The sequence below is a fragment of the Boeremia exigua genome (assembly GCF_020726555.1).
Source record: "Boeremia exigua strain MPI-SDFR-AT-0100 chromosome Unknown C7974scaffold_1, whole genome shotgun sequence".
In the NCBI taxonomy this organism is placed as follows: Eukaryota; Fungi; Ascomycota; class Dothideomycetes; order Pleosporales; family Didymellaceae; genus Boeremia; species Boeremia exigua.
Window position 1 is genome coordinate 1,645,553 of NW_025763518.1, and position 23,626 is coordinate 1,669,178.

Here is a 23,626-nt window from a genome sequence, read left to right on the forward strand (position 1 = left end):
CGTAGATCACAGTCCAAACTAGCTCCTCCTAAGAATGTGGGCATTCCAACTTCTCATCATCTCAGACTTGAGGGAAGAAGGCTTCAAACTAGAGGTAACAATGTCCAAAGAAACATTGTCTCTGACGAAAAGGGGTGTAGCATTTAACAGGTGTGTCGTTGCATGTAAGTATAAGGTTGCAAGCGTGGATTGCGGAAGGAGCCCGCGCAGCTTACACAGTACATCCACATCCGCTAGGTAAGCACGGATGTTGCACAGTCCCGGGCAGCCGCCCCACGAGCTTCTCCTTAGCAACCGCTTGCTAAGCATTTTGAATCAACAAATGCTCGCAATGCTAAACTCAGGAGACACGCAGTCGGCGCGACTGTTCCGGAGTCAAATGTCCATGCGTTACATCAGCTTTTGTCGCGCTCGCTGTTAAGTTTTGCCGTCTATCACGTCATCCATGTCCATCGCCGCCCGATCGCTGCTAACAGGCCTGGTCTTTGGCGTACTTCTGGCACTCTTTCTGCAGCAATTGACCCCCCACATTCAAGTGCCGGTACAGGTTTTACGTGGGACTCCGGCGACTACTACACCGCTTCCAGACTCGGGCTCAATGGCGCAAGTTCTTCGAAATATTGCTAGAAGAGTGGTGCGCGGGGCCAGTTCAAACTACAAAAGCACTGTGGCTGCTCCGTCTTCTGTTCTACACTCCAGACCCTCTCTTGCATCTTCAGCCTCTTCTTTGATACCCTCAAGCTCCTTTTCTACTACAGCTCCAGCCATGGCTTCTTCCCAGCTCACCAAGTCGGTCCTCGAGGCCATCAAGGAGCGCCGCACATACTACCAGCTCAACAAGGAGGCACCTATCTCCGACTCCAAGATTACAGAGCTTGTTGAGCAGGCTCTTCTCCACGTCCCTTCCTCATTCAACTCCCAGTCCACTCGCCTCGTTGTCCTGCTTAACAAGGACCACGAGCAATTCTGGGACTACGTGATTGAGGTCCTCAAGCCCCTCACCCCCGAGGACAAGTTTGACGGCACCAAGCAGAAGATCAACGGCTTCAGGGCCGCGTACGGAACCGTAAGTCGCGCCAGTTTCTTCTTCTGTTAGGGTCTTTGCGCGCAGCGCAATGCACGATGTGGGAGAGCGTCGCAGCCCCACAATCTTGCTGCCAGGCCCCACATGCACATATGATGCAAGCCCCGCCCTCGCGCAGCCTCGCAAGCCTCGCATACCGACCCTGCCACCCAGCGCCACGTCAACTAACACCCCCTTAGATTCTCTTCTACGAAGCCCCCGAGCCCGTCGAGAACCTGCGCAAGGCCTTCCCCCTCTACGCCCACCACTTCGGCGACTGGTCCGAGCACACCAACGCCATGCACCAGTACGCGCTGTGGGTGGCGCTCGAGGCCGAGGGCTTCGGCGCAAACCTGCAGCACTACAACCCCATCATCGACCAGAAGGCTGCTGAGCACTGGAGCGTCCCTCTCGAGTGGAAGCTCAGGTCCCAGCTGGTCTTTGGTGGCCGCGCGGGTGAGCCCGGCGAGAAGCAGTTCCAGAAGACTACTGGCGAGAGGCTGTTCGTGCACGGCGCCAAGCAGTAGAGTGGATTATATAAATGTCGGTCACATTAGACATGGTGCATTAGATAGCGAATTGAGCGTTTAGACTCACTTTTCCCCCTCAATAGATGTGTGACTATCCTTCCTTGCTAATATTGTGTCTGTTTTGACTAGGATTGGAAAGGTTGGGTTCAGAATAGGTACGTGACATTACTTTTCAGACTAGATTCGCTTGCGCGAACGCTTAAGTGTTGAATATTTACACAGGCAAGGTGTACATGTCTATACTTGCGCCCGTCCCCCCACAATTCGAGTCCATACAGACTTCCTCATGACCCATTTAGAAGCAGAAGACCTGGTCTTCGAGCTTGCTAACGGGCTTAGCCTTGGTGAAGCCCAGACTCTCGGTCGCCTTCTTCATCGCGGCGATCATGGGTGGGGGCCCGCAGAGCAGAACCTTGACGTCGCTGGCCGGCGCAGGAAGCTTCTCCTTGATCAAGTCCGCGGTGACGAAGCCAACGCCACCGGTCCAGCCCTCAGGTGGGTTGTTCAGGACGTAGTGTACGCGGAACTTGGGGTCCCGGGCGGCAAGCGCATCGAGGTCATCCTTGAGCAGGATGTCGTCGGGGTTGACGTTTGCGAAGATGAGGTCGACCTCGGTCTTGTCGCCGGTGGCGCGGCCGCGGTGGATGGCCTTGATGACCTGCAGCATGGGTGTGATGCCGGTTCCACCTGCAATCATACCGAAGTGCCTGACCATGTTGGGGGTGTAGACCATGGCGCCCTTGGGGCCCCTAACCTTCATCTTGTCACCGATCTTGAGGTTTGCGACATACTTCGAGATGTTGCCGGTGGGGTAGGCCTTGATCAGGAGATCGAAGAAGCCCTTATCGTTGTCGGAGGAGGTGGGGGTGTACGAGCGAACAACTTCCTTGGGCTGGCCTTCAATGGTGGCGGCAAGAGAAATGTGCTGACCGATAGGCAGACCGAGGATGTCGCTCTCCTTGGGGAGCTTGAAGCGGTAACTGCGCGCGTCAGAGTCAGGAAAGCTAGAGCGGAGTGGTAGACTTACATGGCTGTGTTGTGGGAGAGGACAGTCTTCTCCCCAAGCTCAAACTCTTGGAAAACATCAGGCTTCAACACTTTGCGTCCACCACCTGGTGCTGTCAGTAACAATTTCGATTGATTGAGGCTCGCTGGACGTACCCTGGCTGCTGAAAATGACAGCACCGGTCAAGATGGCTGTCAAAGCAAGAGCGTATGGAATCCATTCGCTTTTGAACGCAGCGGTTCCAATCAGCAAGACAGCCGAGGGCAGGTAAACGCCGGTGACGTACTTCGTCGCGAAGGGTGAAGACATTATGGAAAACCGACTTGACAATCGCAATCGCTGTCAAAAAGAGACTGGATACAACACTGTCAATCGAGTCCCAAGGTGCACTTAAAGACGGCGGATTGTGGGGTAGCTCACTCGGTGAATGATCGGTGCTCAGCAAAAAGTGCTCCGAAATGTACCGCTCGCCTTGGCAGGGTCGCTCTTTCCGCACGCGAGGGGGGTAATGTGTACAGTACTGGTACGGTAGAGCTGAATTCCGCTACCGAATACAAATGCCGAGCAAGTCGAGAAGAAGATATTCACTGACCGTGACATCGGGACATCTGACCTTCTTGTGCATGATCGTGCACTCGCAACGACTTCAGTCCAGCACGGACTCTGTGAGCAGTTTGGGAAATCGAATCCTGAACCTGCGCGGGCCCTCCCGTGGACGAGATCGGATTGTGCATCTTAACAACACTGGGTCCTCGCCACTGGGCCGGGTGCCGATGTTGTGACCGGTTAACAGCTACAGCAAAACGCAACGCGTAAAGCGCAAAGCGCGTGGATTGCGCCTGGAAAGTTCACGTGCCCTTGCATTGTTGTTATGAGAAAGATGACGTCCAATCATAGAATGCCACAGGTGATTGGCGGCGCTGACCCATAGTAGTCCTTCTTTTCTCATGGTCAGAGAGCAACTGAAGGTGTTCGATCGTCGACCTCCTGCCATCAGCAATGCCATCGTCTCCACAACAAAGAGACAGCACAGGTGTGCCACCCATATCTTTGCTAGCCTAGGCCGGCTCGTTAGACTGAACTAGCGCAAAATGCAGATTACGTGTAGCGAGCAATGTTCCGTCGCATGAAACTCGCCGCTCTATGCAAATCGCTACTGCTCCTAGAGTGTTATAGTGAATACTCTCATTCTACTCTCCAATACGCATCATGACATTAAGCAACGAAAAAGGAGGGTCGACATAGGCTCTTGACTATCAGCGAAACAGATTATGGCATCTTCTCTTGGATTTTACACCAATCATGGCCGAAGCCCCGCTTACGCTTCTCCTGGAATATCTGGATTCGAATGCGCAGCCGACGTTTGTAGCGCACCTTTCGCATACAGACCACACGTTGCAGGGGGCAGAGCAACACTCGATCTTTGCGCACACCAATCCTGCATTGTCAAGACTGGGGCCTCTCCACACGGAGGTTGTTGAGCGATTGCAACGCCCGGATGATTCGGATCTGATTGCTCTCGGCAGACCTTCTCAGACAGGCCGGAACACCTACATTGCTTCATTCTGTGGCATCATTTGGGCAGTCACGATTGTCGGCAGCAAATGGCTCATAGCCGTATCAACAGAAGAACATTATGGCCCGAACAAGAGTGAAGGCACCGGGTCTTCACAGGTGGTGCACTTGACGAATGCTGCTGCTAGCATCGAAGCATCAGTCCCACACACGCCCGCGACTTCCAATGCCTCTGCCTCCCTTGCCAAGACAAATGGCCAAAAGCTCCTGTTGGGAGCCGTGAAACCCAATGGCCACTTGTGTGACCTCGCGTATCTCGAATGGATGCGACAGTATGATTGGGCGTCTTCACCAGTTGGCCCAGTTGACGAGTGGCCGGTTGCGCTTCGACACACATGCGAGCTCGCTCTGGCAACTTCGGACCCGATCAACATAGTTTGGGGAGATGAGTGCACCCTACTCTATAATCAAGCTTATTCAGGCATCGTCGGAGATAAGCATCCACGTGCGATGGGCCGACCTCTCAAAGAAAATTTTCCACAGTGGCCAGAGTATCATCGGATGTTTGATGAAATGAAGAGAACTGGTCAGTACGTCGAGCAAGAGAAACAGCGACGGATCCTTGTGCGTGACGGTATCTCGCAAGAGTGTTTCTTCAGCTTTCTGCTGGCACCTATCCTTGATGCAGATGGCTTCGTAGTAGGCTATACCACACGCATTATTGAAAGAACGAGACAGATTGTATCCGAACGGAGAATACAGATCTTGGCCGACACCAACCAGGCAGTAGCGACGATGTACACGACGCACGATCTGTGTGCAGCTGCAGCTGCCGTACTTGACAAACACACAAGTGACATTCAGTTCGCAGCCATCTATAGTACGCAGGCTAAAGATGACACACTGGAATTTGTGCTGGAAGCTACCGCAGGCATGAGTAAGGAGGTTAGGGGTGCAGCAAAAACGGGCGATCTCGGTACGGTGGACTTTGGTCTTCATCGCGCCCTTCTTGACGCCTGCACAACTCGTGAGCTGATTACTCTATCGATATTTGATGACAGCTTGAGTCAGACCACCCTGAAGCAGCTGGAGGACCATGGTGCGCAACCCTCTCGGGAAATCGTCATACATCCATTGAAGTGCTTCGTCGAGGACAGCATAGCCGCTGTCATGGTCATCGGGACCGGTCCGCTGAGAAAGTTTGATGAAGATTACCGATCCTTTCTACGGCTGCTAACAAGGCAGATCGAGAACGGAATCAATGTAGCCAAGGGTATTATCAAAGAGCAAGAGACTCACAGAAAACAGCTCGCATCTGAACTGGACAGGAGATTTTGGCGATTTGCACAAGATGCGCCTGTTGGGGTGTACATGTTCAACTCCGAAGATGTTTTGACCTTCTGTAACACGGCCTTCGAGGAAATATGCGGGATATCCAAAGAGACACTTGCTGAGCCAAAAGCTTGGATGGAAATGGTTCACCCGGACGGTGTTGCAAATATGCTTGCAACGTGGAAAAGTTACACCGACTCGAGACACGAGGGGCCACTCACATTTGAAGCTCAGTTCAAAAAGCCATGGGCCTCCAAAGGCGATGGTGCGAAAGTGATGCTAGATCGGACATACGCGCTGGGTATTCTTCAGCCAGAGTACTCTGATGATGGTAGGCTCAAAGGAACTTTGGGCTGTATCACCGACATATCGTCTGTTAAATGGGCGGAAAAGATGCAGTCTGCGCAACTTTCCGAGGCGATAGAACAGAAGCGACAGCAAGAAAACTTCTTGGACGTGACGTCGCACGAGATGAGTATGTACTTCGAGCAAATCATGCTGCCACTCCGCTGATCTCGTTCAAGGAAACCCTCTTAATGCCATATTCCAGTGCGCCTACGAACTCACGGAGAACATCAAATTCGAGCTAGACAATTGTAAGAATGATCGAAGACAAGCCGAAGCGTTGAGCGAGTCTCTTGATCTAGCGATCACAATTACATACTGCGCCAACCACCAAAAACGGATTGTTGACGATATCTTGACGTTATCGAAGCTAGACGCGAGGCTTCTTCAGATCTACCCAGAAAGCACAAACCCCATCAGGATGTTTAGGGAGATTATCGGGCTATTTGCCCCTGAGATAAGAGCATCGGGCATGAATACAAATTTCATGGTTGCCGAGGGCTACAATCGTCTGGATCTCAAGGGTATCATGATCGACCCCAATAGAGTAACACAGATTGTCATCAATCTCTTATCGAACGCCATCAAGTTTACAAAAAAAGGGAAGAAGCGGGATCTCGAGATGACGCTCAATGCACATTTGGAAGAGCCAGCGAACAAGCCCCTGAGCACTGAGTACGTGATCTCAGGCGATCAGCATCAGGACCCCACCAACCGACCAGAATGGGGACAGGGCGAGGTCATTTACTTGTCTTTCTCCGTTAAAGACAGTGGTTTAGGAATGACCCCAGAGGAGGCTAGTAACTTGTTCAAGAAGTTTGCGCAGGCTTCACCTCGTACGCATACCCAGTTCGGTGGATCCGGTCTAGGTCTTTACATCTCGCGCAACCTTGCTGAGCTGCATGGTGGACGCATAGGTCTCAGATCACAAGCTGGATTCGGGAGCACATTCGAATTCTACGTCAAAGTCCGTCGGAGCGAAGAAAAGGAGCTACCAATCACGCCACTCGACAAATTTATGGCTGGCCACGAGCTGCACAGAACCATGACCTCGCCAGCAATGCAACAAGCCCAGCCGCTGGATCAATACTCTCCCGGGGTCGAGACACCTTTGCCACCGTCTTCACGGGTAAACGTTCTCGTCGTTGAAGACAATCTGATCAACCAACGCCTGTTATGCAAACTCATCACGAAACATGGATACGACACAACCACCGCAAACAACGGCGAGGAAGCACTTGCATTCATAGCAAGCTCCACCTGGAACCCTGTGCACACTAAGAAAGACAGCGATATTGTCCCAACAATTGACATCGTCCTATGTGATATCGAGATGCCGATTATGGACGGCAAGACCTGTGCGCGCCGTGTACGGCAGCTCCAGCAAGAACATTTGCTTACTCACTATATCCCCATGATTGCGATTACGGGAAATGCGCGCCTCGAGCAGGTGGAAGAGATGAGACAGTGCGGTTTCAATGACGTTGTCACTAAGCCGTATCAGATCGATCAGTTGCTGAGAATTATTGAACGGCATGTGAGGAAACGCGATGAGTACTCGGATACTGAGGAAGAGTGATGACGAGAATTGATAACCTCAGACTTTGCAGAAGTCGATTATGCACACAAAATACACGTAAGAGCGAGTGGTCTCCCATACAGGACTATGTCGCGACTAGAAATACCCAATCACAACCAGTCATAAGTAAAATCTACCAATCCAGAGATTTAGTATCGACTCGGGCACGCACTCATTTGACACACACAGTCGTGGCACTCGCACGGTGAATAACATATGGACGTGGCAGGCACGAACGATTCACAAAATGGGATAAAACGTATATTCCGAGTCAGATTCCAGAGATCGACAATGCAATCCCATCCCCACTACTCAAACTCTCTCCCATCCCCGTTTCTCTGCGAAACCTACGGCCTCGTACCTCGACGCCGATCGCCAGGTACGCCTTATTCCCCGCCACTTTCCCAGCACCGCGCGCCGCCCAGCGCGCTGCGGGTCCAGCTCCGACGCGTCAGCTCGCTTCCATAGCGCAGCCAAGCGCTGGTCCTTCCGCAAACGGTGCCTGATCTGATGAACCGCCAACTTGCGACCGTGGGCATTCGTCGCTTGCTGCCCGCTGTGCTGCGCATCTTTCCTTGCGATGGCACACATGGCGTGCGTTTGAGTATTCTCCGATATAGTGCTGTCTTCGATGCTGCGGAGTTGGGTTGCCGAAATAGGCAACAGGACCGGCCGTTTGTGGTCGATTGGGGCCTAGTTGGTGGTGCTAGAAGGTCGCGGTGCGCTTCGCGAAGGTTATGGGAGGCTCTGCGTTGGCTGTGGTATGGATGTTGCGGTAGTATGCGATACATCGCTCTGTCATCAGGCCGGTTCGGCTACATGGTCGGTTCCTTTCGTCTCTCGGAGTTTGATTCCGGTGCAGTCTGGTGATGTCTCTGTGTCCCGAGACATTTTCACTTTACTGTTGGGCCAACAGGCTCCCAGTTGAGTTCGAGTTGCTTAGTGGACCTTGTCCATTCTAGCAGTGCTTCTTTCTCTGATGCAAAGAGCGTATCAACGGATCGATAGTACGCAGCTTCTTCCAGAGGATAATGATGTTCCGGGCGGATGTGAGTGATGAAGAATAGCAGCGTGATCACGGCGACCACGGTCCAAATAGGTACGAAACGGCGAAAGCAAAACATGCTGAATTGTATTTGAATTGTGTTCGATCTGTGTGCTGCATGAGTAGGGGATCGTAGTTTGCCATATATACAAAATTTGCTGTCCACTTTTCTTTCAGCACGAGTCAACTTTGTGCATACGAGAACCAGAGATGATTGAGCTAGTTGCGGTGGTGCGCCACAGGTTGGTCCATACCTCGGGTCTCTAAAATTAGATGCCAGCTCGCATTTTCCGAGCTGACCGAGCGATTTATCGATAAAGAACGTCAGCAACGACTATTTCGGTTCTCTAATGCATCGTGACTACGAGAAATGCTTCGTGTTGAACTGATCGATGATCTGGCGTGCTGCCGTGACGATTTCAACTGCACCCGGCGAATCCGAATGGCAACAGAGCGACACCTGATGGTCGCCGATCGGTAATTGCACCAGTTCGCCCGTGACCGCTGTCACAGATCCATGCTCGACCTGGCTCTTGATATGTGCTTGAGCTTCCTCGGGTTTCCAGGGTCTGAAACTTGTTAAATCAGGGGCATAGATGTTTGCCAAGTACACACTTACTTCTTCTTTCTGTCAATGACCAACGTTCCATCCTTACTATACTTAACGTCACCGTATAGCTCCGCAACGAACGGCAGACCCATTTCTTTCGCCACCTCTTCGTGTAAAGTGCCTGCGAGGCCAAATACGGTCGTTCCCTTAGGGACGCCCTCGTATACTGCCCTGCAGACTTCCTTATCTCTATACATCATGCCATAGAGCACTCCATGCGGCTTGACGTGATTCAATGGCATGCCCTCGGCGTCCAGGAAAGCCTTGAGCGCACCCACTTGATATCGCGTCATCGCCGTTAGCTCTTCGGGCGACATCTTTATTTCCCTTCTGCCAAATCCTTGGATGTCAGGCAGGCCAGGATGTGCTCCGACTGCGATTGAGTTCTTCTTGCACTCACGCACAGTTTGTTGCATGATTAAAGGGTCGCTGATCTCGTCAGCCAGGAGGAACTCATTCTACTGAGAATGAGTTGGACCTACCCAGCGTGGAAGCCGCACGCCACATTGGCGTAGTCAATCAATGGGATCAGCTCTTCATCTGGACCGCACTTGAAGTTGCCGTACCCTTCGCCCAGATCAACGTTGATTTTTACAGGATGTTTGCTGGCCGGCATCGTGAGTGTCTTGTTTGAAAGGTAATCTCATAATTTCTCGCGATGTTTCATCCGCCCAAAGCGCTGATCCATGTCGTATTACCGTGCTATGGCCGTAGCGTCGTGGGTCCAGCGTCTGTTTCTACGGGTGTTATCACAGAACCCCTCTTCTCATCCGCGCTCTAATGACGTCGACGCGTTCAACCGTCACCAACCGCAGTACAGCATCGCATCGAGCTACCATAAATGGCGCACGAACGGCCCAAGGTACCAACTGCATTAGGGACCGCGCTCATGTCACTGCCGGCATGGTGGACTCGTGAGATAGCGGACAAGGCGGAAGCGGGCGCGGGGTCGATGGCTATCAAATACGTGCATTGAGACAGTCGCTTTCAAGTAGACATCAAGCAATGGAGAAGTTGCAGACTGTGCTAATTGTCAACCGTGGAGAGATTGCGGTCCGAATCTGTAGGACCGCGAAGAAATTAGGTGTGAAGACCATTGCAATCTACTCAGAAGCAGACGCAGCGTCCAGCCATGTCCGAGATGCCGACGATGCCGTGCTTCTACCTGGTAGCAATGCAACTGCTTATACAGATGAAGAAGTCATTTTGAAGATTGCGAAAGAGAAGGGTGCAGATGCCATCATCCCCGGATACGGATTCCTTTCTGAGAATGCACCTTTCGCACGACAAGTGAGCGAGGCTGGCCTCGTCTGGGTTGGGCCCTCACCAGAGGCGATTGAAGCATTTGGTGTCAAACACACAGCCAGAGACCTAGCTTCTAAAGCCGATGTGCCCGTCGTTCCAGGTACCAAAGGTCTCGTCAAGGATGAGGAAGATGCTGCAAGAGAAGCCGAACGAATAGGTTTTCCTGTCATGCTAAAGGCAACAGGCGGTGGTGGCGGGATGGGCCTTGTCACTTGCAACACGACCGAGGAAGTACGTGAGGGCTTCAAAATGGTTCAGTCCCGCGGGCAGACGCTTTTCAAAAACCCTGGCGTATTTATCGAGAAGTACTTTCCAGCTAGCCACCACATTGAAGTACAAGTCTTTGGCAACGGGTTGGGCCAAGCTGTTCACTTCGGCGAGAGAGAATGCTCGATTCAGAGACGGCACCAGAAAGTTATTGAAGAATGTCCCAGTCCATTTGTCGAGAGACACCCTGAACTGCGACAAAAGCTTGGGGACGCTGCCGTGCGACTGTCAGAATCCATCAAGTATGGTAGCGCAGGGACGGTAGAATTTCTTGTAGACGACCAAAGAGGCGACTTCTTCTTTCTGGAGATGAACACACGGCTTCAGGTTGAGCACGGCATAACCGAGCTCTGCTACAACATCGACCTAGTGGATTTGATGCTAAGGCAAGCAGACGCTCAGCTTGCCGGCAAGGGTGGCATAGAAGGGTCAACTCTCAAGCAGATGCAGCCGTCAAAGCCATCCGGTGCAGCGATTGAGGCTCGGATCTACGCGGAAAACCCTTTGCGAGACTATGCACCGTCACCAGGTCTACTTCAAAAAGTGGAGTGGAAAGATGTGCCCGGCAGCCGTGTCGATACGTGGGTCTTCACTGGGTCACGCATTACACCCAACTACGGTACGTAGGACAAGACCGCAGGCTTGATTAGAGTTAATCATGCATAGATCCTTTGATAGCGAAGGCAATGGCTCATTCGCAGTCTCGAAGCGAGACGATTCTGCGCATGAGAGAGCTCTTGACGGGTTCTTCATTATCAGGACCTCCGACCAACCTGGAATTTCTTGTACAGATACTGGATGACTCCAGATTTACCTCTGGCAACACAATGACCAGCTTTCTGGAAAATTTCAAGTTCGCTCCACATGCGATTGATGTAATCTCAGCTGGCGCCTACACCCTCATTCAAGATCTTCCAGGACGACCAACAGTTGGTAAGGGCATACCACATTCGGGACCTATGGATGTGATGTCTTTCCAAATCGCGAACATGCTCGTTGGTAACGCGCGCGGTACTGAAGGTCTAGAGATTACATTAAGTGGACCCGAACTTCGATTTGTCGGGCCTGCTATTGTAGCACTCTGTGGTGCTCCTATGGACATGACGCTGGACGGAGACGAGTTCCCAATGTGGACTAATGTCAAGATTGGAGCTGGACAAACACTCAAGATCGGGAAAACTACTGCGGGAGGGTGCCGTTCCTACCTCGCTATTTACGGTGGCTTGCCATCAGTGGCTGACTACTTTGGTTCCAAGTCGACCTCTCCCTTGGTGGCAATTGGCGGGTATCAAGGTCGACAATTGGCGCCTGGAGATTTACTTCAGATCAGGGCAGACTTGCCCACCGATATCGAGACTGTGACAATCCCAGAACGTCTGCGTCTGAGTTACAAAATGGACTGGGAAATCTCAGCAATGGTGGGGCCACACGACGAAGGCTATTTTGCGCCAGAAGACATCAAAATGATCTACGATACAAAGTGGAAGGTCTCTCACAATGCATCTCGTAGTGGAATCAGACTCATTGGACCTGTGCCGAAGTGGGCGAGATCTGACGGTGGCGAGGGTGGCGCGCATCCCAGCAACTTGGTTGAATACGGGTATCCTCTCGGCACACTGAACTGGACGGGCGACGATCCATGTATCTTTCCTGTTGACTGTCCCAACTTTGGTGGTTTCACAAGCAGTACAACTATTGTTCGGGCTGACTGGTGGAAGCTCGGACAGCTCAAGGCTGGTAATACACTGAAGTATGTTAGGATCGGCTTAGAAGATGCTCTCAGGAAGAGGAAACGCAACGACGACTTCCTAGATTCGATCGAGAGAGCCGTTAAGAGCAAGAGCAATTTTGATGCTATCGACATCCTCCATGGGCACGTTGATTTCCATCAATGTGAGATCGGGAAAGCAGTCATCTGGGAGAAGGCAGCAACAAACGACACTCCTCAAGTGCGGTATCGCCAGGTAATAAAGATGCAATGAAGTTGCTCTCAATCAGACTAACAGTCGTATAGGGTGGGGATGATCATCTCCTTGTCGAGTACGGTAACGAGTCCTTCGATCTTAACCATAGATGTCGTGTCACAGCGCTTGAGAATGCATTACGCTCTTCGGAAACACCTGAAAAGGTTAAGGGTAATCTCTACAACACAGTTGGCTGTTGCACAACGCTTCTGGTCTACTACGATGGCGCCAAGCTACCTCGGAGCGAGCTTGTGTCGCATCTACAGGAGATCGAGGAAGGACTCGGCGATCTACGATCGACCAAAGTTCCCACAAGAGTCTTCAAACTCCCGATCAGCTTCGAATCGAAGCTCCAGGACGAAGCCACTCAGCGCTACATGACCAACCAGCGTCCTCACGCCCCATACCTCCCTGACAACCTCTCCTTCGTTGCGAAGAACAATGCTTTCACTTCTCAGCAGTTGAAAGACATCTATCTGAACGGTCAATTCATGGCAGTCGTTGTAGGCTTCTTCTGCGGTAATACGGTATCTCTGCCAGTCGATCCTCGACAACGCATGAATGCACCGAAGATGAACCCTTCGCGCGTATTCACACCGGAAGGAACGGTCGGTTGGGCGGGAAGTTGCATGTCAATCTACCCCGTTGATTCGCCAGGAGGGTACCAGATGACTGGGCGGACAGTGCCCTGCTTTGATTACTACTCACAGAAACCTGGCTTCAATAAGCCCTGGATCTTCAGAGACTTTGACATTCTCACTTACTACCAAGTCAGCGAACAGGAGCTTGATGACCTGCTTGGGAAATTCAGAGCCGGCAAGTTCGTATTTGAGTATGATGACGTTGAGTTCAGCATGGCAGATCACAACAAGCTGCTACAAGAAACTACTGAGGAGGTCAAACAAATACGCGCAAAGCAAGCAGAAGCTCAAGAAGAGATGACAAAAGCTGAAAACGAATCGTTTGAGCGCTGGCAGAAAGAGAAGGCTGAAAACCAAGTCGATGAATCTACTGTCGAAAAGCTTCTGGACGATCCGAGCATCATTTCCGTTGAAGCGCCAGTAGATGCCAACGTATGGAAAGTAGAAATAAAGGAGGGCGATACAGTCGGAGAAGGGAGTATTGTAAGTCATCTCAGCACTTTGACTGCGAGCACGAACTAACAATGCAGATTGCCATTCTCGAGGCCATGAAGCTCGAGATCGCGGTAAAGACCCCAGACGCGGCAGTAGCAGATGGCGCCAAGCTACGAGTCGAGAAGCTGTTGGTGAAGCCGGGTGATACGGTGACAGCTGGCGGGCATCTCGCGCTACTGAAGAAGGGGTAGTGTCTGTTGCACAATCAATTCGAAACTGCGTAGCTTGTGTATCTTGAGTTTCATTGCACGCTCTGAACAGCGAGTAGAGAATCGACAAGTCACTTGCAGTTCTGCACGAGTCAGTTTTTGTCCAAGCACATACTCTCCTAAGAAAGTCTTCAGACAGAATTTACGGATTCCTATGATTGCGTTACACGATTGCCGATTGAACTTGATTACAGTCAATAAATGATTGTCGCGAAATGTATCTCTTCCTTCGATGTACTACTGGTCATGCTATAAGGATAGGACTGTGGGGCGAAAGCACGTGGATACACCATCACTGCTGACGCCTGCGCTCCAGAACCATGTCTCTTATTGGAGGTTTGTATGAAATCCGTACGTTCTTCCATTTGGGAAGGAACATTGCAATAGTTCACATCAGCACCTCGCAGCCAAAAAGACGAGCAGCGGCAGCACTAATTCAACACTATCACGACATGTCAGCACTAACTGGATAGCGGTTATGGTAAGGCAGAATGAACAATGCCTGGCTACATCACGCATCGCGCTCAGCCTCCACGACTCAGCCTTACCACCACGAGAACGCCTATGAAGACCAGTATACGAAAAATGCGAGAACGAGTCTTCAAGAAATTTACCGAGTCTGGTGAAATATTCTCTACTTATGAAGCGACGCTCAGTCTCAGTTTTACGTAGTTAACAACGGAGACTTATATTCATCCCCTCAAACCTCGCCTCCTTCCACCCACCATGAGTACAACTACCACCACCAGAGAAGAAGCACCACTCGACATCTCCACACTCTCTGAGGAAGAAAGAAAAGACCTCATAATTGCAGACACCGTCTCCATCGCCAGCGACACTAACCTCGCCGTCTCCACCCCGCCCTTCACACTCACCAAAACACTCCTCATCAACGCCAGAGGAATCGGCATCGTGCGCCCCTTCATCTCAACCAGCGAGCGCTCTATCTCAGTCACCAAACCAGACGGTACTCTACTGTACACATCGACGCGCGCACAAAGCTGCTCAGGGACTTGCACACTTACCGACGCCGAGGAGAATCGCTTGATCGGGACCGAGTACTTTTTTGGCCCGGGCAGAGACCCCGTACTGCAAAGACTGGATCGTGAGGGGTGCGAGATCAAGACGCTGTCCAAGTGGACCAGCAGGAACCATATCTTCATGCTCCCGGATGGGCGCACGTGCGAGTGGCGGTACAAGAGGGAGAAGGGGTTTGGTTCAGGAGGTGCGACGGGGACTGCGCTTCTGCTTAGTGTGCAGGGAGTGAGAGCGGCGCAGCTGATTCGGAATGATGAGACGAGGACGTTGGGGAGTAAGAGCTGTAGCGCTGGGAACGGGGGTGAGCTACAGCTGGGCGAGGATGTAGGTGGGAAGATGGGTGTCGAAGAGGATGTGGTTGTTGCGACGTGCTTGTTGATGTTGAAGAAGGAGATGGACCGTAGGCGGTGTGTTCAGCTCATCGTGCCGGCTGCTATCATCCTCTAGTTCGGGATGTAAGTGCAGGAAGGTGTAAGTCGATAATCACTGTCTTGAGAGATTCCAACTTGTTTCCTTAGAGCCAAGTAATTCCAACGCAGTATTGTCTTTACATTTGCACCAACATGCACTTCATTACAAAAGTCCGAGCCTGCGCCCCAGAGAGTGTCCTATGACATCGTCCAGATCACATTCGTCAACGAGTCTGAAAACATGTTGATTATGCCGACAAGTAGTGCTCACGAAACACCTCATTGTTGGTCCAAGTGGACCAAGAGGTCTGTAATTAGAACACTTTGAACATCTTGAGCTTTACAACAAGATTCGAGGGGCGTAAAGCCCCTCACAGCTTTCCCATCTACCACATCTCCCAAACACCAGCTGGCAACACCGACCTCATAATCTTCCAGTGACTCACAGCACCCTCCTCATGATACGCTTCCAGCTCAGCGACGTCAGCCCTGCCCATGACCTCTGCACCTTCGGTATACTCATACTTGACTTCTAACTCCTCCCTCGGCTGCAAGAAATTCCTGCGCGCAAGGCTGCCGAGGAAGTCTTTTTGCGTGGCCTTGCGGAACCCAATAGCCTTCTTTCCCATACCAAGGTCGTTCTTGACGCAGAAAATCACCATGTTAATGAAATCGCTGTCGCCTTCCTTATGGTCATCGGGCGCGGCCGTGTCGCGGAAGAGACGGCAGGCAGGGAACACGGCGTGGATGGTGTTCAGCACGAGCTTGGTGGAGCCGAGCGTCAGGTCACCGGCATAGTTGATGGCCACGACGCCGTCGTCTTTCAGCAAGGCGTGCAGGCCTTGCATGAACTCAGTGGTGAACAGGTACACGGGTTCAGCGCCGCCGGTGAAGACGTCATGGATGATGTAGTCGTAAGATTTCGGGGCGGAGACTGATGTGTCTGCGACGTAACGGACGGCGTCGGAGATGACGGCTGTGTGCTCTGGCGAAAGGCCGAAGAACTCTGTTGCGTATTTATGGACAACGGGATCGAGCTCCACAATGGTTGTGTTGAGCCCGTGTTTGATCAAAGCATTGGGCGCTGTGCCGATACCGAGACCGATGACGAGGGCAGACTTCTCGGATTCTGGTGTGGGCTTGACATCCAACGCGCGGGGGATGGATCCGATGGGTTCAAGCTCTGGGTTCTCGACCAGACGAACGGCTTCAAGAAGGACGAAGACAGCAAAGATACTCTCCTTCTGGCGTTGGCCCTTCTTGTATGACTCGGGTGTGACGAGCCATTCTCCACCGAGGAGAGAGTGGTCGCAACGCATCAGGCGGAAAGCGTTATCCGCGTAGTTCTCGACCACGGACACGTAGCCAGTCAGCGACTCCTGGCGAGCGAGGATCGTGTAGTTGTGAGTGGCTACAAGAGTCGAATTCGCCGACTGGAAAGCCTGGTCTGCTGGGTTGTGAGGGTTGATCCAGAGCGTGTGCAGAATTGCTGGAAAGGCCAGGAACAGAAGTTTCGAAGGGGTGATGAAAGCAGACGCTGATGCAAGCAGCATCTGAAAGCCAACGCGCGTCAAATATACGTGCTGTCCAATGACAGTAGGAAGCAGTCCGCCAAAGATTCTAGCGATGAATGACACGCCAATATAGGAAGACATTGGTAGGATTGCATCGCCGAGCGCAGAAGGCAAATCCCATCGAGAGAAGTCGACCGTGTCCAGCAGGTCTGAAACAGCGTACATAGAGAGGAACAGTAAAGGAAAGTACGTGAGTGACTCGACAATCAAAGGACCATAGTCAATGCCAAGTTGAGTGCTGTGTGGGAACAGATAGCACTGAATAAGGGGTATCCAGTACGCCAAAACGGTGACCCATGCAGAGACATCCACAGATAGATAGCCCTTCAGCAATCGCCGGACGCCGAGTCCTCCTAGGGCCGTCAATGTCATTGCTTGCTGGTGATGCAATGATGCTGGAATTGACCCAAAGACAGGTGAAAGGTTGAGTTGCGATACCGGAGATGCCACTCCAGCGATGAGAATTAGGGCCAGCGCGCGAGTCACATTCTTAAGAAGGGCTGACGCTGGAAGATACTGAGGCTGACGCTCTGCATCCAATGGTGTTGTGGGTGTTGGCGGCGCTGCTGGCACTGAAGCCTTAGGCTTACTTTGCCTCTTCTGTCTCGTTGACATGGTTCTAAGACGTAAAATCCAGCTCTTTCTTAGATGTCCAAGGTGTATGTTATGTTCAAGTTATGGAGTAAGAAAAAGTATGCACAAAGAACAGATGGTTATTAGGCGACTTCCTGACGGACCGTGCATCCGTGAGTATATTCGGCCTGCGGGAGAAACAATGCAGCGTAATATACACAACGCGAAGGAGACAAGGCAGGGACGAGGAAGGATGACCGTCTAGGAATTGAAGGGGATGGAAGGACACCTGGTCTAGCGAGATGTTTCAGATGATTGATGCACGGATGAAACATCCTCGAGTGGTTCGGGGCCCGAGGCACGTTCGACGCTAGCTGCACGTGTGGCGTAGCGCGACGTGTGGCGTCATTGCCTATCGAGACACACTTTCTAGATGGACGTTCGTTCTCCACTGCACAAGTCAGTAAGCTTACACCCTGGCCCGAACAACCTGCAGATAATGCCATACATGACCGGCATTCCGACAATGGCACCACAACCTCTACGACCCGCGAGCGCGCAGGATGCCGCCGACAGCAGCAAGATTCTGCCTATGGATGCGGATGATGCAGCAGACGCAGACGAAGTCTTCGCACGCGACCAGATGCGCCAAAAGCAGGAGGGAAAGGCACAAAGTCTTGTCGCGAAAAACCGCCGAAAGCGCTATCTAGAAGTTCACCCCGAATACTTCGACGACTCCTCCCTCGAACTTGTCGACCCATTGCTCTACGACCGACTCATTCGCCGCTTCCAAACTGCCAGAGAACGCGAGGCAGAAGGACAGCGTAAGGGCTTTTCAGGCCAGATGTCGACCGACTTGTGGCGCGCCGAAGCCAAGAAAGACGCCCTCGCTCACACCGATCCGAAGTCGCTCTTCGTATACACTCGAGGGCCACAAGGTCAGATTATGGAAGAGGACAAGGACGATGTGCCGATGACAAAAGAAGAGGGCAAGACCTGGTGGATGGATGAGATGACACAGCGCTTCTTGAGCGGCGCGGACGACGACTTCGATTACAAGACTGTAGACGCGAACGACAAGTATGATGATGAGAAGGAGCGAGACATTCAGGATGCATATTTCGACAGCATGGAATCTGACTTTGATTCGGACGGCGAAGGGAAAGAGAAGGTCCTGACGGGCGAAACTGGCATACAAGACTACTGAGCAAATTTCTCATTTCGTGGGTATCTGCATCTAATGTGCAGAATCCAGCATCTGACACAGCCGTTTACAAGACATACTTGAACGTCATAGCACGATCACCAAGCTCGCCGAGCTCCTCGGGAGTATACCCGTTGTGCGCACCCTCCGCCAGCTGACGTTCCCGTTTCGCGTTGATCCTCTTGTAATTGAACACCAATACAAGAAGGCCGATTATACCTGCTCCGATGAACCCAAGTTCCAGAGCATGTCCAAGGACATATCGAGGGGCGTCTTCCGTGCGATAAAAGTTGGAGGCCATGGCTCCTGCAAGGTTGCCAACAGCGATTTGAATGGCCTGGCCTGTAGCGCGCTTTGTAGATCCAGCAAGATCTGACATTGTGTCAGCATCGAAAGTTCGGGTCTGGTCAAAGTAGGGCAAGACTCACTGTTTGATAGCCAGGTGATGTTTCCTGGGAACGCAGGATAGAGAGCGCATGTCGCAATGAATACACCTGCGTAGATTACACCAGGAGTTCCGCTTGAAACACACATGATGAAGCCAACGGCCATGATGCAAAGGCAAACGAGGATGAAGGGGTGACGCTTGCCGACGCGATCACTCCACCAAGCTACCGCGATCGCGAGGACAGAGGCGGTGATGTAGATTGGCACAGTCAAGAGCTGTGCAGTCGAAGATGTGTAGCCCAGACCGCGGATGATCGAGGGTAAAAAGAGCGATATGCCGTACAAGGGGCAGACGATACCTGCGTTTTGTCAGTTCGATATAGAAGAGTTTCTCTAACAGCCTACACCTGCTGTTCAGAGATCTGAGAGTCGCATTGTTTGCCACTTGACATGCTTCGTTCGATCTTGAGGCGCAGCCTCAGAAAGCTCGTCGATTCGTGGAGAAGAGCAGCACTTTGCACGTGCCTCTTGGACAACGTAAGGGCAATCGAGTACGTACCCCAGTAGACCCAAATGTTGGTCCATATCTGCCAATCCAAGAATGCAGACTTGACAAACTTCCACTGAAACGTATCGTCCTGCGCGACACGCTGGCCATTGATTGTCTCATTCGATGCACCCTGGTATTTGAGTCTGAACACGACGAACGCCCGCTCTTCCTCAGTCAAAAAGCCAGCTGTCTCCGGAAAGTCGTACAACGTGAAGAAGGCGAGAATAGCGACGAGGACAGTCAGGATACCCTCAAGAATGAAGATCCATCTACACAGTGTCAGCCATCACTCAACCAGTGAACCGAATCAACTCACCTCCAGCCCTCTAATCCTCCAACGCCATCCATATGGGCGATTCCAAATGCCAGAAGACCTGAGAACGCTCCGGCGACAGACGCTGCGCTGAAGAAGAGCGCCTGTCGGAACTGTGCTTCGTGGCGACAATACCACATCGTAATGTAGTACGCGACGCTACTCGATTAGCAATGATCACATGAACGATGCGTATGGGAGACGAACCCTGGGAATAGGCCGGCCTCTGTAATTCCAAGGAAGATACGCGCGATCAGCAGCCCTTCGTAGTTCTTGACAATACCCATCAACGTCATGACGATACCCCAGGCCACCATGATAGTCGGCAGCCAGACGGACGGCCTCAATTTCTTCAAAAGAAGATTGCTGGGCACTTCGAAGGCGGCATATCTTGACACCCGTTAGCTGGGGTGTTCAGGGCCCTCAGGGTTAAACGAAGACATACGTGAAGAAGAATGCGGTCAGACACCAATTGTACTGCGCGCCAGTCATACCCAGTGTCTCCACCAGACCCTCGATTTTCGCATTGCCAATGTTTCCGCGGTCAAGGAAACTCAGGAGATACAGAAGAGCGAGCATGGGAATGAGATGCAAGTCCATCTTGCGCAGTATCTTCTTTTCGTCCAGATGCGCGAACGTCTCCGCCGTAACGCCAGGTGCGGTCGCCAGCTTGTCGATGCGCGCAATTTCATCTGCCTTGCTCTTGCCCTTATCGCCATGCCCAGTTATGGAGCGTGAGACAGATGTCTTGCGTACTGGCGATTCGTCTATATCGCGCGAAATGCGCTCGTGGGAGGGCTTCTCCGACATGGTGGCTATCGGATGGTGGAGAAGAGAGCAGGCACTGGGACAAGACAGCAACGGGACGGAAGGGCAGTATTGTATACAACGACGTCAAACTAAGCCGGCATCGGTGAACAGCCGATGTCGATCTTTCTTGAATGCGTTCACGCTTGCAGTCGCGTCGTCTAAATGTACCTTGCTCATCACGGAGCCATGTGCATCTCTCCCATGTCGGCACTAAAGCATGCATTTCCCAGACTCACGGAATGTCCTCGGCTCACGTTTGCTGTTCTTTTACCGTCAATATCCACGCCTTCTTGCATCTCCAGCACGCGCTGTTGTCTCCAACAGCAACAATTATGTACTGACGTCGTCGCCTACCCATACCCGACACCGTTATCCAAGCCACTTGCTTTGCCGTTGACGCACGCCCAGACAGCGCCACGGTGGATCGCTAATGACAAGGCGGTCTTGATTCGCGAGAAGCACACAAAGATACGATGCTTAGCGAGCAAGTGGATAACATGTGGGTCGTGTGAAGGAAACGTCTGGGGGGAAGTCTGGGGCCCCGCGTCATCAAGTTGGATTGTTGAACCACGGCAAAATAATTGGGTGTGAGTGTTGCGCAGGACCTCGGTTTTCGGGTTGCTCGATGCGGAAAGAGGGGTGGACGGGTTGCGCGCTAGTCACGTCGTTGTCTGAACGTCTGTCGGCAACCGATTCCGTAGACGAACCTACTGTTCAAGGACCATGCATTGCTGACAGTACTGGGCAGGTCCCTCGTTCGCCCTCTGAGCACAACGTGACCACGATGCTCGCCACCGCTTCTTTGCGGTTGACGCTATGCGAGAAGGCGGACATGAGCAGGCAAACGAGGCGCTCACCACAATGACGATGGTAGTAACCCTTTTCGGATATGGGAAAAGTGGTAGCCTTGTCAAGGGCTCTGTACAGCCTGGCCTGGTGGGCACTTCATCTTGTGTAACATTAAGTGACGCCCTTTCCGCGCGGCAGACAGGCCTATGAGCCTGTGGCAGGTAAGGGACGATTAGTAGGTTCACCAAACTATCGATACAGCTCATTTCAGTATTAGAGACCAAGCAAACAGAATGAAACTATTCCAGCTTGTTAATCCTTGCTCGAGCACGTTCTCATGCTAAAGGAATTCTTCCGGTTTCCCAGTTACGATGAAGTACACTAAGAGAAGGGCAAAGACGACAGTCGTCACTAACATGAGTATAAGAATGGTGTTATACGTGGCTTCGGTCCGATCCGTCGCCTTCTCTCATAAAGTACAGGGGTCTTCGACACTGCGTCACTCCGTGTCTTGCGGTGTGGCTGTGGCTTTGCATCGTGGGCACAATGAGGCTGGTCCGTGCAAACATACAGTAGATGCATGCCGTAGGGCTGAAGTTGCAATTCCGCTCCGTGCACTATTCGCCTGCACTACAGCCATCACATGGCCCTCGGAGTCACTATGGTCCTCGACAACAGCGGCGCTATGACGGCGACCCCGACATCAACGCAACCCCTGCGTGGGCAATGACAGGATGCAGACCATCCAAGGGATGAAGCTTTGCTAGAGCTTCACCGTCTGGAGAAGTCACGATGCTCACCAGGATAGCTGGAGAGGACCTTCGAGCTGGAAGGGCACTGTTGCGCGCCCCTCTGGTAGGGTCAACATCAGGGTCAACACCAGGGATCAGGGCATAATGAGTGTTGTCTACGTTGTTGACTGTGACACTTTCTTTGCTTCACTATCTTGCTGTCGGAGTATAAGTCGTCTTGCTTCTCTCCTTTCATATCATCATCAACAACTTCAGCATCGATCAACCACCAGTATCACACGAACATCACTTCAGTCACGCTCACAACACTGAACAACAACCTTCAAACCATTTCAAACAACCAAGCACCATCCCTCGATTACTCTCTACCCACTCTGCTGCTCAAACATCTCTTATACACCATTGGAACAACACAACCGTCCAGTCCCAGGAAACAAACCTCCACACGACAACCCAAAAACACCAACTACACCTTCACCCCATCCACCACCAACCATGTGTCACCAGCCCTCCCAAAACCAGTGCGCCGCCAACCCCCCGCCCACAGACATGTGGCAATGCAGCGAGTGCTACTCCTGGAACATGGATTGGTACGATCAGTGCCCCATCTGCAACAAAGGGACCAAGCAGTCCGGTGCGTGGCTACAGTCCGCTATGGGACACGCTACTCAAGCTCCAGCGGGGTCCCCAGCGCCCGGCTCATGGATATGCGAGAACTGCGGCGCCGCGAACTCGGATCTGACTGCTGATTTCTGCCCCATTTGTGGTATTCAGCGTTAGATGTAACGCCATCTCCTCTTTTCATTCTCCGGTCTTGCTTTTTATTCTTGCTCTTTTAGGGGTCTCTTTGTTTTGGCGCATAGGCGCGCGATGATCTGTTGTCCAGGTATCAGGCTTCTATGTGTCACTGTATGGTCTCTTAGTATGTTTTTGATTTTAGATCGCATCGTTACCATTGATTTAGTGTAGAAGGCGTTTATGGCGTTGGGGGATACGTGTAGACAGACGGGTTAGAAGAGTCGTCTTTAGCCTAGACATTGATCGTTTGTAGCTCTCTAATTATACATTTTTGTCTGATACCTGTGTTTGGTATTTGTGTTATATACACGAATTGTATGGTCTTTGGGCGCTTGAACAAGAGTTGGCGAGAGTGCTGGAATAGGATTCATCAATGAATTCTGGACCCCGGGCACAAGTGACGACAGATCGACACTCCCTCTCTGAACATATCATAATAAAAGTGTGTGCTAACATTGTGGTAATGTTTGTGAGGGGGCTGATATATTGAATCACTAGGTAGAGACTTGTAGTGGGCTCAAG

The 23,626-nt window shown here is 51.9% G+C and overlaps 10 protein-coding genes across 10 annotated transcripts; 6 read left to right on the top strand and 4 right to left on the bottom strand.

Annotated features, from left to right (window-relative positions):
• The first annotated feature begins 303 nt into the window (after nt 1-303).
• On the top strand, nt 304-1,658 carry C7974DRAFT_382837 (Nitroreductase-like protein). Its single transcript, XM_046140715.1, has 2 exons — nt 304-1,066; nt 1,264-1,658. The coding sequence occupies exons 1-2, from the start codon at nt 446-448 to the stop codon at nt 1,588-1,590; spliced, it is 948 nt and encodes a 315-aa protein (XP_046002818.1). The 5' UTR covers nt 304-445; the 3' UTR covers nt 1,591-1,658.
• Nucleotides 1,659-1,734: 76 nt separating this feature from the next.
• Nucleotides 1,735-3,062, bottom strand: C7974DRAFT_13719 (uncharacterized protein). The gene is made up of 5 exons (XM_046135501.1): nt 3,020-3,062; nt 2,886-2,952; nt 2,755-2,822; nt 2,621-2,705; nt 1,735-2,573 (listed from the first exon to the last, which is right to left on the bottom strand). The coding sequence occupies exons 2-5, from the start codon at nt 2,906-2,908 to the stop codon at nt 1,889-1,891; spliced, it is 861 nt and encodes a 286-aa protein (XP_046002819.1). The 5' UTR covers nt 2,909-2,952; nt 3,020-3,062; the 3' UTR covers nt 1,735-1,888.
• Nucleotides 3,063-3,779: 717 nt separating this feature from the next.
• Nucleotides 3,780-7,548, top strand: C7974DRAFT_13853 (uncharacterized protein). The gene is made up of 2 exons (XM_046135529.1): nt 3,780-5,921; nt 5,971-7,548. The coding sequence occupies exons 1-2, from the start codon at nt 3,902-3,904 to the stop codon at nt 7,368-7,370; spliced, it is 3,420 nt and encodes a 1,139-aa protein (XP_046002820.1). The 5' UTR covers nt 3,780-3,901; the 3' UTR covers nt 7,371-7,548.
• Nucleotides 7,549-8,420: 872 nt separating this feature from the next.
• C7974DRAFT_14004 (uncharacterized protein) lies at nt 8,421-10,013 on the bottom strand. Its single transcript, XM_046135568.1, has 4 exons — nt 9,508-10,013; nt 9,035-9,454; nt 8,670-8,984; nt 8,421-8,573 (listed from the first exon to the last, which is right to left on the bottom strand). Exons 1-3 carry the CDS (start codon nt 9,639-9,641, stop codon nt 8,777-8,779), a joined length of 762 nt encoding a protein of 253 aa, XP_046002821.1. The 5' UTR covers nt 9,642-10,013; the 3' UTR covers nt 8,421-8,573; nt 8,670-8,776.
• A 7-nt stretch (nt 10,014-10,020) lies between these two features.
• C7974DRAFT_382852 (allophanate hydrolase subunit 2-domain-containing protein) lies at nt 10,021-14,134 on the top strand. The gene is made up of 4 exons (XM_046140716.1): nt 10,021-11,216; nt 11,264-12,561; nt 12,612-13,685; nt 13,733-14,134. The coding sequence occupies exons 1-4, from the start codon at nt 10,031-10,033 to the stop codon at nt 13,886-13,888; spliced, it is 3,714 nt and encodes a 1,237-aa protein (XP_046002822.1). The 5' UTR covers nt 10,021-10,030; the 3' UTR covers nt 13,889-14,134.
• Nucleotides 14,135-14,528: 394 nt separating this feature from the next.
• On the top strand, nt 14,529-15,492 carry C7974DRAFT_14026 (uncharacterized protein). Its single transcript, XM_046135576.1, has one exon. It carries the CDS (start codon nt 14,633-14,635, stop codon nt 15,389-15,391), a length of 759 nt encoding a protein of 252 aa, XP_046002823.1. The 5' UTR covers nt 14,529-14,632; the 3' UTR covers nt 15,392-15,492.
• A 1-nt stretch (nt 15,493) lies between these two features.
• C7974DRAFT_14023 (S-adenosyl-L-methionine-dependent methyltransferase) lies at nt 15,494-17,819 on the bottom strand. Its single transcript, XM_046135575.1, has one exon. It carries the CDS (start codon nt 17,541-17,543, stop codon nt 15,741-15,743), a length of 1,803 nt encoding a protein of 600 aa, XP_046002824.1. The 5' UTR covers nt 17,544-17,819; the 3' UTR covers nt 15,494-15,740.
• A 208-nt stretch (nt 17,820-18,027) lies between these two features.
• C7974DRAFT_298749 (coiled-coil domain-containing protein-domain-containing protein) lies at nt 18,028-18,708 on the top strand (the record flags this gene model as incomplete). Its single annotated transcript, XM_046137708.1, has 1 exon — nt 18,028-18,708. The coding sequence occupies one exon, from the start codon at nt 18,028-18,030 to the stop codon at nt 18,706-18,708; it is 681 nt and encodes a 226-aa protein (XP_046002825.1).
• A 32-nt stretch (nt 18,709-18,740) lies between these two features.
• On the bottom strand, nt 18,741-20,873 carry C7974DRAFT_14048 (major facilitator superfamily domain-containing protein). Its single transcript, XM_046135584.1, has 6 exons — nt 20,401-20,873; nt 20,163-20,345; nt 19,959-20,114; nt 19,652-19,911; nt 19,134-19,451; nt 18,741-19,077 (listed from the first exon to the last, which is right to left on the bottom strand). The coding sequence occupies exons 1-6, from the start codon at nt 20,763-20,765 to the stop codon at nt 18,773-18,775; spliced, it is 1,587 nt and encodes a 528-aa protein (XP_046002826.1). The 5' UTR covers nt 20,766-20,873; the 3' UTR covers nt 18,741-18,772.
• Nucleotides 20,802-21,778, top strand: C7974DRAFT_14039 (uncharacterized protein). The gene is made up of 2 exons (XM_046135580.1): nt 20,802-21,350; nt 21,514-21,778. The coding sequence occupies exons 1-2, from the start codon at nt 20,928-20,930 to the stop codon at nt 21,628-21,630; spliced, it is 540 nt and encodes a 179-aa protein (XP_046002827.1). The 5' UTR covers nt 20,802-20,927; the 3' UTR covers nt 21,631-21,778.
• Nucleotides 21,779-23,626: the final 1,848 nt, after the last annotated feature.